Consider the following 11,664-nt stretch of genomic DNA (forward strand, 5'->3'; position numbering starts at 1 on the left):
GTGCTCATGACTGTACCACATAACATTATTCACAAAACATTTGGACAACTTTCAAAGAACACTTCAATAAAATATGGATCAGAGGTAACATTTTCAATATAACAAATGAGATTATATCAAAAGTCAAGTCTTTTTATCAATTTAGATTTCTTTGTGTTTCATCTCACTGTCGTCCAGTACAATAGATTATGTAACTTAAACTAGAATAAAGTATAATGCGATAAAAGGAATTCATAAAATTAAATGCCTGTCCCTTATTAGAATTTCATAATAAGCATTTAGCTGTATCATAATACTATAAAAATACCCTTTCTACACTGCTATGTAAATTAGTTTGTATAATACACATGACGAATGTACCAAATTACAAAACTCTGATAAGGACATAATACTTACATTAATACTTAACATTAGTGTGGAAAAAGATCCAAAGAACTAATCTTCTAAGGTGACGTTTTTGAATAGGTATGACATTGATTCTTTGTTGTGAATGCGGCGTATGGCTTCACTGAGCAGAACAGATATGTCAATGGTTTTGATCTTGGGGCATTGCATCTTTTGAAGCTCATGTGGGACTGTGTTGGTGACCACAACTTCGTCAATGTGTGAATCTTCGATGAGGCGTGGAGCATCCGAGGACAGTAGACCATGTGTAGCCAGAACATAGATTTTATATGCACCACACTCTTTTAGCACTTCAGCAGCTGCGACGAATGACTGCACGTCGTCAATCATGTCATCCTGTTATAATGAAATATTTGTTTTTACAGTAACACGTTAATTAATTATGCCGATGTAAAATATTATGTAGTTGCCGGTACACTTACCACCATTATAGCGATTCTGCCTCCAACGTCACCGACCACGTTGATAGGTGGTTTTTCCTTCGCTGGGTGCACTGGCACGCCCACAGACACGTCCATAGTGCGTGATCTGTCCACACTGAAACATAAACACAAATAAGTCCACACCTCAAAAACGGGCTAATTGCCTCCGTGGCCGAATGGTTACCATGCTGGTCTGCCACGCCGAGGTTCCGGGTTCAATTCCCGGGCCGGGAGAAATATTTGTATGGCCTACATTTATTTATCTCGTGAGAGGGTGTAATTTGCAGTTGTCTATGTGAGTCCATGGCCACCGCGACACAGGGCTTCCCTAATGCGGGGCTATTACAAAAATACCTTACTTTTGGTAATTAATCACCAAGATAGAAAATATTGTTGTGCTTCAGAAAAAAATTACTTGCACCAATTTTAAATTGTGAATCAAACAACTTTAAAAGTTTCAAAAATTACCATAATTGATATACAGTTAATAGGGCAATGTCAGTCAGAAAAAAGATATTTTATTGAAATAATATTTTTCAAGTCTTTATAACTATGTTTAATTTTAATTGAAATTAAACGGTAGTTGTCAACACAAAACGCGAGACGTCATTCGCAGGTAAACAAAGTCTGTTATATGCACACTGTCACTTTCAAGAATTTTACGTATTGATCAACTCATTAAACAAAAGACAAGGAAAAAACACAAGGTAACACGCGAACAGTGAATATGATGACGTTTCTTTGCTTACCTGCATAGGACGTCACGTCATTTGTTTGTTGGTTTCAGATTTCATTTATTGATTTACAAATATAAACCATTTACTTCATATCAATAATATTATTAATTTAATATCAATATGTTTAATATTAGGGTGGTTTTGCGGCTGCCGCAATTTAAAAAATTTGTTTTTTTATAAATTATAAATGCGCGTCAGGGTTGTTCGCAGACGCTTATGAAGATGGATTTGCCGCTACCATGAGAAAGAGAGCAGCATCCTTGATGCGCAGAGTGGTAGTGATAACGTCATCGTGAGTATTATTGCTGGTAGGGTCCAGGGTTCATTTCTTAAAAACTGGACCAAATTTCATGTATACACGAAACCCAGTACATATTTATAATTTGTAATTACTAACATTAGTGTGTAAGTTTTTTTCTTTATTATGACAATGGTACAAGTTATTGTAAATATGACGTGCCTGGATAAGACTTCGCTCTTCCTATCAGATTATGTGGAAGGTATCGCGGGAGACCTTTGCCTTTCAGTGGGACTAATGCTAATTTTAGAATACTCACCTAGGAATACATGGTGGCGAGTAGCGGCCATCTACTTCATCACTCTCAGCTTCCTTTTGTTCTCCATGGATAACGGCGATACCCAGCCGCAATCGTTCAGCATATGACGTCGCCTTCTTTGCCGACCCAGGGTTGCGGGCGACTATCACAGAGTTGCGATAATCTGGAATCTGTAAATTTCACAGACATGTTAAAATTGATTCATCCTTTATCAACATGTAGCCATTTTGCGGCGCGTGTATTTTATTAGATTATCAAGTGACGGAACGACTAAGTCACGCACATAGTGGTAAGCAGCAGTCGATCTCCTTGTGAAAGAGTTCGTCCAGGATAGTACTACCACCTTACCTATTTCTGCCGCCAAGGAGTAATGTCAGCATTACTGTGTTCTGGTTTTGAAGGGTAAGAGTGCTGGTAAAATTACAAGCACATGGGATTTGTCAACTTGTCGTTGTGTTTTAAAGCTCGGAGTGGCACTGCAGCTGTTGTGGACAGGCGTGTAGCTAACCATCAGGCGCACAACTTGTTCATCCTCACTTGTATTGTATTATCTATATGTGCATATAACGCAACACGCCTACTCCTAACTATAATGCTCACATTACTGATTGGCTGCAGAACTTCCCTGGACGAACTCTTTGACAAGGAACTCGACTGCTGCTTATCACTAAGTGCGTGACTTAGTCGTTCCGATAGTACTACTAAAATTATAGCTTTATTTAAAAAAAAAATAGATTCGAAAATATTATTTCTTTTCCTAAGTATATTTGCAACGAATTGTTGCAAACTCCTATGAACAGAGTTTATTATCCCCACCACTTCTTTTCAATGAGTTAGTTTAGTATATTGATTTTGCAACCAATTATATTTCTACACATACTGATGATTACAACATTGAATTAGGTATACTTACACTCTCCTGAATATACTGCAACAAGAAGGGTGATGCACGTAGATTGTCAACAGGGCAATCAAAGAACCCTTGTATCTCCTTCTGATGCAGATCCATAGTGATAATATGGGTCAAACCAGACTTGCACATCATCTTAGCAAGCAGTTTGGAGACAATGCATCCTCTCTTCCTCATTTTACATTGCTTGCTGTATGGCAAGTATGGAATCACACCTACTATAGATCGTGCTGATGAAGTTTTACATGCATAGGCCAATATTAGCAGCTCCATTATATTGTTGTTTACCTCTCTGTAAATAATAATAATAATAATAATAATAAAGTTTATTTTTCTTCCACAAAATATAGCTAAAGATTAGTTCACAAGTTTAATTTTTAAGAACAATAATTTTGTGGGAGACTGATGCCTAAACTAAGCATAAAAATGCCTGTGCGTCAGGCCACCAGGTTCCCACCTCTCAGTAATACAAGTACAAGAAAGAAAATATTACAAGGTGTAAAATACGCTATAATCACCAATTAAGAATATTTATGTCGCTTCTCAATCCACAGAGTCTCAGAACAACTAATTAGTTACGTGTACAGTAATTTTTGTAGGTGTAACATTGTACAATAATGCTAAATATATACAACAATGTTGAATAAAAATTATTTATGAGACGACACTCAAAAGGTTTTCAGTATCATTATAAGACAAAGTTTTGAGCCATTTTTTAAGAACGCATTTACATTTATTATTGTTTAAATTATATATTCCAATTATCTTATTTACTTTGTTATACAAATGTGGTCCCAGAAAAGCATATGATTTTTGTGCAAATGTGGTTCGAAAACGGCGAGATTGTGTACAAACGTTATGATTTCTGCGCTTGTCTTCAATTTTGGGATCATACACAAGTTTTTTGTGCTGTTTGAGTATAAGTGAAAGTACAGCCAATTGCCTAACAGTCAACACTTCACATTTTTCATAGAGGGCTGCAGTTGAAAAATAATAAGGACAAAAAGTGCTTACTTTAAGTACGGCACGCTGGGCTACTTCAATGGGCATCAAAGTCGTTCTATTAGCAGTTCCCCAAACAGAAATACAATGTGTTATCAATGATTGACATAGAGCAAAGTAGACTTGTTTCAGAATTTTATAGTATACAGCATGTCTTAAATGTTTAAATATATAAATAAGCTTTCGAATTTTACCGCTCAAAATTTTTATATGATTTTTAAAACTCAAATTTTGGTCAAGAAATACTCCCAGGTATTTAACCACTTCAACCTGCTTCAAGATACTACAATTACATTTTCCGTTATTATCATGTAAGGATGTATGTGCCTTAATACATAGATCGTTAGGAATTTTGCTGGGATTACGAATGGAGAAACAGATGTATTGTGTTTTTTCGGCGTTCAGAGTTAAAACATTATTGCGTAACCATTTTGTAACATTATTAAGTCCCTTTTGTGCCAGGTCGTACGTCTTAGCCCAAGTTTTATCAGCGAACATAAGTACAGTATCGTCCGCATAGGATATTAACCGCCCAGATTCCGGTGATATATTTTGACCAATGTCGTTAACATACAGAAGGAAGAGAGTTGGACCTAAAATACTGCCCTGTGGAACGCCATAGGAAACTGGCAGATATAAGCTTGTATAGTTACCCACTTGAACGCATTGGAGACGATCACTAAGGTAATCCTCCAGTAACTTCCACTGCAATCCCCTTACACCTGCCTGATCTAGTTTTTTCAATAATAGTGGGACCGATACAGTATCAAATGCCTTTGCCAGGTCTAAGAAAATGGCAAGGCATTTGTTACCAGTGTCCAGATTCCTTTGAATATATTCTGTTAACTCATGGACTGCATCATCAGTAGCCTAAATAATGTACTACTTTTTAGTATTAATAACTATGAAAATCGTCTTGTTGCATTGTTGGCATTCACTATCTCGTGTGTTCACAAGTTTTGAGACGAAGTAAAAGTTACATAAAAATTTAAAGAATTAAGTTATATTTTTAATATTTTCAGATAATGATAAGTAGACACTAACCAACAACTACAGCAAATACTCAAAATGACCGCCTCTATTCCTAATACAAGCTCTTAGACGATCTGACTAATCTGGGGTCACGGCACGAAGCTTCTCCAGTGGGATTCCGTTCGCTTCTTTGATGAGGGCCCGCTTTAGAGAATCCAGGTCTGGGTTTGTTGGACTTTTGGCAGGCCTTCAGCTCCAATTCAGTCCACAGAGAATAGTCAAGTGGGTTAAGATCAGGGCTGGAGGGTGGCCATCTTTCGTCGCGATGACTCCCGGAAAATTTTCCTTGCAAGAAAATTTTCCGGGCTTGAGTCGTTTTAGTCTTATGGGCCGGTGCTGACTTGCCGGAAAATTCATTCTTTGTTGTGAAATAAATTATTAGAGAGGGGTTTCACCTCAGTCTCAAAATGACACTGATAATTTTTTGGTTTCACCTTAACGCCTTGTTGTCAAAAATGAAGCAGAGTGACACCTTCATACGATACCCCCCCACCATACCATCACACTTGCTGGCCGAAGGGTACGTGACACATTTTGTGCTGAAACCAGAACATCTTTGCTGATATTGGCATAAAATTTATTATTTTGTCGGTAGAACATTTCTGTAAAAAATTATTATGACAGTGAAGCGTATTTTCGCATGGTATCTCCTAAGCAGGCATCAAACTAAATTACGTTTCGCATCGTAATTTACGAAGGCGATCATTTAAGAAGTGGACTTTCCTACGACGGCTGTAGTGTGACCTTTGCCATGAGATCATATTTCAGTAGGTATTCTGTTGACTGAAACATGCGAAATGTTAGTCTGCAAAGCCAGTTTCTTCTTGGTGCGACTTGGATTTCGGCGAAGTCGTTCTCTGATTGTTTTGATGGTCATAGTCGTCCTTACAGACCCCGGGCGGCCACTCCTTTAGCGACCTTTTAGAGCATTATTCGTTTGTTACACGCTTTACGGTGTAACATGCAAAGTTGCGGCTTACCCCGAAACATTTAATGTCTCGGAAAATCCCCATTGATTATTTTGTTACATGAAGCGAAATTACAGTCGCACGAAACAATGTTGTTCCCTCCATCACGAGAAAAATTAGTAGAATTAACTTACATATAGAACACGGACATTTCATTTCAAAAACTGTAAAAAGAATTAAAAAACTGTCCGTATAATTTTACATTGAGTATTTAACCAGAAATATAGACGAAGTAAGGGCCATCCATCCCTGGCAACTCATCAGGCAAATGGGCTTTTAAATATCAACTCTCATTGCGCTGAAATCTCAAATTAGAACACTGAAATAGTACAGCACCAACAACTGACCTGTATGTTCATCTCCATATATTCCAAAAATATTCTGTATTTATTGTAATAAAGATAATATCTCTAAGCATGGGGGGCTGTTCCATTCGGTGTTGTGGGAAGAGGAGAAGCAAAACATCTAATTACATAACAAACCAAATCACATTTCATGGGTAATTAAACATTAAATTATGTAATTTTTTAATTTTCGTCCATTATAGCAAAGCTCAAGTTAAACTGATCGTATTGAAGTGAAACAATTGACAACACCCATCAATTGTTACGAATCCAGACTGGCCAATCAGAGTACAGTTGTCACTGTAATGATATGGCAGAATAGTTTTCAAACAAATTAAATGACATTTTGTCTTTATTTCTGGTTATATACTCGATGTAATTTTATACTGCTTTTTAAAGTCAAAGATTGACTCAAAACGTATGAACACATGAGGTATAAGGCTAGCCATCATGGTGAAAGGATTTGTGTAAGGTACTCGCCGATTATTGCCCAGGGTGCGCAAATTGTACAGGAAAGAAATGTATGTCGTGCTCGCAGGCATCCCCTTTACTATATATCTACTATGAAAATTATATAAGAATATGAAAAATTACATTTTCAATATATATTTGATACTCTGTTCAGTTCAATAACTAAAAAGAGTATCAAATACAGAGTAACATCTACAGTTATTATATATAAAACAAAAGTAATAAATAGTCCATAGCTTTAAAAAACTGATAACCAGAAAACACAATGTGAATGACAAGAACTTATCTCTATTAGTAACAGAAAATATCTATGTTCGTATACATTAAAACTACGATAAAAGTCCGCTAAAGTCTTGCTGTTTTAAAACAAGTCATACAATTTGCAATGGTCAAGTAGTAGACATACTACTTTACTTCATAATATGTCAAATATTTTGTATTAGTGAATAACACACTTACAAAGTTCTTTGTTGTATGTTACATTCGTGTGACATCAGAACTATTCAACAATTTTATTAACAGGTCCTATGACCAATCAGTGAATGTTTTATACTCACTTGGTGCCAGTTTGTACAATGTAAATATTCTTGCCACGAATGGAATCAGCTATTTCCACAATGGTCTCTCTGTTCGTCTTATGGTACACGGAACATCCACCTTTGTGCACACCTAAGCGGCTGCAATAATTTACAGTGATGCCTTTAAAACTTGATTCATTATTCATTACAAAGTCAAGGACTAAACTTGACAAAAAATTTTAAATTATACTTTTCTTTAATTACGCATTCTAGAAACATAATAAAATTATTATGTTCTTCTGGGTGGGATTTCTGCTCATTAAAGTCGTGTAATTTAATCTTTTCAATGTGTGAAACAAATAAGGTCACTTACTTCGCAATTAATTCCGCCAATTCCGGATGCGAATTACCGCTCAAAATTACGATATCCGTCGTCGAATTGCTCTCCATATTTGATTTCCGTGAACGGCTCGTGACTCCCACCAATCTGCGAAAGCAAATAAATGGTCTTATTATGGAATTCGCCACGGTAAGCACAAATACAACATTGGTTAGGGGAAGACACGTTGGATCAACAAGAAAATCAATAAACCTGCTTTTGTTGAGTAACATAATATAACCTGAAGCCTGTCTCGGCTAACTGCAGAAGAAATAAACAAATAATTACTTGTTACAATCAAAGAAAATTCAGGAATACAGTATTATTTTCAGCAGCACACACTTTTGTTCAAGTATATGAATGAATGAGTGAATAGATTGATTAACATTGAACAATAAACTGCAACCGAAACAGCTAAAAGAGTGAATGGTTTGCGACTAAGAATGTGCAAAAAAAGCGGCTTGGAACCGGAAATAATTATTATTTATTTATAAATCATTGGCTTCAGAGCCATCAGCTTAAATAAATAATCAAGAAACGCACAACGTAATTATATGCATAAACTAAAAATTAATTCGTATTTAATTCGTGTAAAAAATGTAACTACTAAAACCCGCCATTTTTTTTATAACACAACGTTTTTGTTTTATATAATGAATGCATTCGTGGGTAGTAAAAAATAAATTAATATAATTTTGTTTTTGTTTTATATTATACACAGTGCTATTTACAATATATTATTTCGCAAGAAGCACTATCGAAGACAAGAAAAAGATTACTCTCAGTCTTGGCTGTATGGCGCATTATTGCCTTTGCCTTTTCCAATAGAAAAAACAGTACCCAAAAATAATTGCTCTCTAGCTGTCAAATTGACATTTAACAATTTACTTTTCTCGTAAACAAAGCCGATTGTGCACATGAGCCTCAGTTTTTGGTTATAGTGAGTAGAAAACTTAATAATGGGCCTTACCAAGCAATACCTACGTTATGCACCGAGCGGTACTTTTAATGTAATCGCTAGCGGTGATTGTAATTGCATTCATGTGGCGTTAAACGGTGTGAGTGGAAGATATGTTGCGGTAGGCGCATGTGAGCATGTTACTATTTGGGATATGCGGCTTGGAGAGAAGGTAAGACAGGATTTACCGTTAGTCTTGACATTATTAGCTGTTTGACTACATCAGTACAATTTTTCGAGATTTTTTATTTTAATATTCATTTCGTTGTAATATTGAAATAATAATTAATAAATAATAATAAATATTGAAATGGTTTTTATTATTAGGCACAAGTTCTTCCTGGTGAGAATGTCGTAGTATCTCAAATCGCAGCAAGTCCTACGGGAAATCATATGGCTGTGGGGTATGTGGACGGGAACATTAATGTGTTTGAACTAACTAATAATGAGATTGTCTGTGTGTTTGCTGGACACAAATCTGCTGTGACTTGCTTGCAGTATGATGAGCAGGGACATAGACTGGTTTCTGGATCCAAGGTAAATAGGTACTTAAATGAGGCATTATAATATACAGGGTGTCCCAAAACTCAATGATAACCTGGGAACAGGTGTTCCCTAGTTTGTAACAACCCAGAAAAAAATATTTAATAAATCGAAGTAATTTTTTTTGTGATATAAGCATTGTAATGAAAAACATTGAAAATGTACGCCCTGTACACAATTTATGACTACTACAATTACAAATTTGCTAATTTTGATGATCTGATTTTTGTAATGGTAACCCAAATACCCCAGCTATTGAACACAACGCCAAAGAACGCCCGAATTGCTAAAGTTTCAGCACAAAAAATACTGTATTAAATTTTTTTGTTAAAATTTTTAGCAGATTTTTTTTCAAGGTAACTGACACCCCATACTGTAAAAAAATGCATCTGGACTACCATGGCAACTTATTACAATGATACCTTCAATGAACAATAAGCCAACTTAATTTTTGGACCTGCTCTGTTTTTATTTTGTTTTTTGTTTCTTTTTTTTACAAAATTCTTTTTTTTTGTTCTTGTTTCTTTTTTTCACAAAATTCGGGGAGCACAATTAAGATTATATTTATATTAAGCAGCCATACTTACTAAGGCAAATAAATATGGCTGTTTACAAAAATAACAGAAGATGACCAAAAAATAAAGATGGTGTAGTGTTCATTAAAGGTATCGACAAAAGTTGGCGTAACTAATCAAGATTCTAAAATGGTATAAAATCTTCTATGTAGTGCTTCTTAAAAAAATAATCTTGGTTTTTCTAAAAAGGGACCAATTTAAAAAGGTTACCTTTTCTGAGCGAAAATGGTTTTCAGTGCCTCCTAGGTTAATTTAAGTTTCAGATTCATGTAGTCGTAGTTACACTGACTGGTAATTATGATTGAGTAAGTATGATCTATGCAAAATGAAGGACTTCAAAAGTATCCAAGAATAATACAATTTTTTCGAGAAACAACTTACAAATATCAATAATAATTTTAGACATATTCCAAAAAAGAAAGATAAGATAGGAGAAGAAGCCAGAAACTTAATTAAGCAAAGACAGCAACTACTTCAAGATAGGAAAAACAATAGGATTGAAAGAACTAAAATAAGCAAAAATATAAACGAAACCATAAGGAAATTCAAACATAAGATGAAAATTGAAAAACTCAATAGGAGGTGTCAAAAAAGCCAGAAAACAACTTGCAGAATGAAAAACATGGATACTATCTTTCAAAGACTACAAACAAATAGAAATCACAAAGTGCCTGAATATGATGGACATTGCTACTAAATTTTACAAAGATCTTTACGACGACAATGAGTCAAATAATGTAGATATGGTGAAGTTCGAAGATGTCAGAGAAACCGTCCCCATGTTCCTTTAAGAGCGAAGTACAAAAGGCTGTTTTAACTCAAAAAAATAATAAAGCTCCAGGAGAGGATAACTTTAGTAATGAGCTATTAAAAGGTACTCTTGATGCTATACTAGTCTATAGACTGGTTAACGACCTTTTTTGATAAAGAGGTCATTCCAGCCCAATTTACTAAGACTACAATCACTCTTCTTCACAAAAAAGGCGACAAAACCCAGATAAATAATTACCGGCCCATTAGTCTAATGACTAACATATACAAAGTTTTCACAAAATTAATATTGGCACAGGCTCTTGACGAAAATCAGCCCAGAGAACAAGCTGGGTTCCGAAAGAACTTCTCAACCATAGATCAACCAAGAAAGGAGATCGGTCTGATCCGACAAACTATCGCCCAATAGCTGTCACTTCAGTGCTCTGCAAAGTGATGGAGCGGATTCTAAATATCCAGATAATCTGGCACCTGGAACGTCACTCCATTTTTAATGATCGACACTACGGGTTTCGGCCGAACCGATCAACGGGTGACGTTCTAGCGTATCTAATGCATCTCTGGGGTGAAGCTATCAACAAACATGGCGAAACCTTAGCGATAAGTCTGGATATTGCTAAGGCCTTTGATCGGGTCTGGCACCGTGGTCTCCTCTCCAAGCTTCTTCATATGGTCTTCCCGGCCGCCTTTGTGAGTTCATCTCCGGCTTTCTGCGCGAGCGAAGATTGCGTGTCCTTGTTGACGGAGGCACTTCGCGGCTCGTGACAGTTTATGCTGGGGTGCCACAGGGCTCCGTGCTGTCGCCCACGCTGTTCCTTCGCAGATGATAGCACAGTGCACGGTTGCTATTATAAGCAATCGTCAAGCAGCCGGGAGGACCTTGAGAGAAACCGGGAAAAACTTGTCGCTGAGCTCAACCATGTTTTGGAACATATATCGTCGTGGGGCACCCGAAACTTGGTTGAGTTCAACGCCAAGAAAACCCAGGTATGCGCGTTCAGCTCCAAAAAATCCCCATTCCTTCCACTTCCCTATCTTCAGGGTACAATGCTGACGCTGCAGGACAAGCTCA

At 36.3% G+C, this 11,664-nt stretch overlaps 2 protein-coding genes across 3 annotated transcripts in view; one reads left to right on the forward strand and one right to left on the reverse strand.

The window, feature by feature from the left end:
• Positions 1-435: 435 nt before the first annotated feature.
• LOC113228438 (phosphoribosyl pyrophosphate synthase-associated protein 2) lies at positions 436-8,083 on the reverse strand. 2 transcript variants are annotated; one of them, XM_026461739.1, is made up of 7 exons: positions 7,959-8,083; positions 7,740-7,853; positions 7,406-7,525; positions 3,035-3,323; positions 2,122-2,291; positions 828-942; positions 436-741 (listed from the first exon to the last, which is right to left on the reverse strand). In XM_026461739.1, exons 1-7 carry the CDS (start codon positions 7,976-7,978, stop codon positions 436-438), a joined length of 1,134 nt encoding a protein of 377 aa, XP_026317524.1. In that variant the 5' UTR covers positions 7,979-8,083. The 2 variants fall into 2 exon arrangements, with proteins under 2 accessions (XP_026317524.1, XP_026317525.1); XM_026461740.1 differs by having other exon boundaries at positions 7,987-8,002.
• Positions 8,084-8,652: 569 nt separating this feature from the next.
• LOC113228483 (WD repeat-containing protein 3) overlaps positions 8,653-11,664 on the forward strand; it is a 27,012-nt gene continuing 24,000 nt past the window's right edge. Inside the window, exons 1-2 of the mRNA XM_026461807.1 lie at positions 8,653-8,875; positions 9,031-9,240. Coding sequence (XP_026317592.1) covers positions 8,705-8,875; positions 9,031-9,240 — 381 coding nt within the window. The 5' untranslated portion in view covers positions 8,653-8,704. The remainder of the gene's footprint in view (positions 8,876-9,030; positions 9,241-11,664) is intronic.

The sequence above is a fragment of the Hyposmocoma kahamanoa genome, unplaced genomic scaffold (genome assembly GCF_003589595.1).
Source record: "Hyposmocoma kahamanoa isolate Upper Pololo Valley unplaced genomic scaffold, ASM358959v1 232, whole genome shotgun sequence".
NCBI lineage: Eukaryota > Metazoa > Arthropoda > Insecta > Lepidoptera > Cosmopterigidae > Hyposmocoma > Hyposmocoma kahamanoa.

Excerpts from the sequence above, each read along its gene's own strand:
- LOC113228438 (XM_026461739.1), bottom strand. The coding sequence starts at position 7,978 with ATGTTACTCAACAAAAGCAG. Across the intron at positions 7,854-7,958 it reads ATGTTACTCAACAAAAGCAG|ATTGGTGGGAGTCACGAGCC; the intron begins GTTTATTGATTT and ends TTGCTTTCGCAG. Across the intron at positions 742-827 it reads GCAGAATCGCTATAATGGTG|GATGACATGATTGACGACGT; the intron begins GTAAGTGTACCG and ends TCATTATAACAG.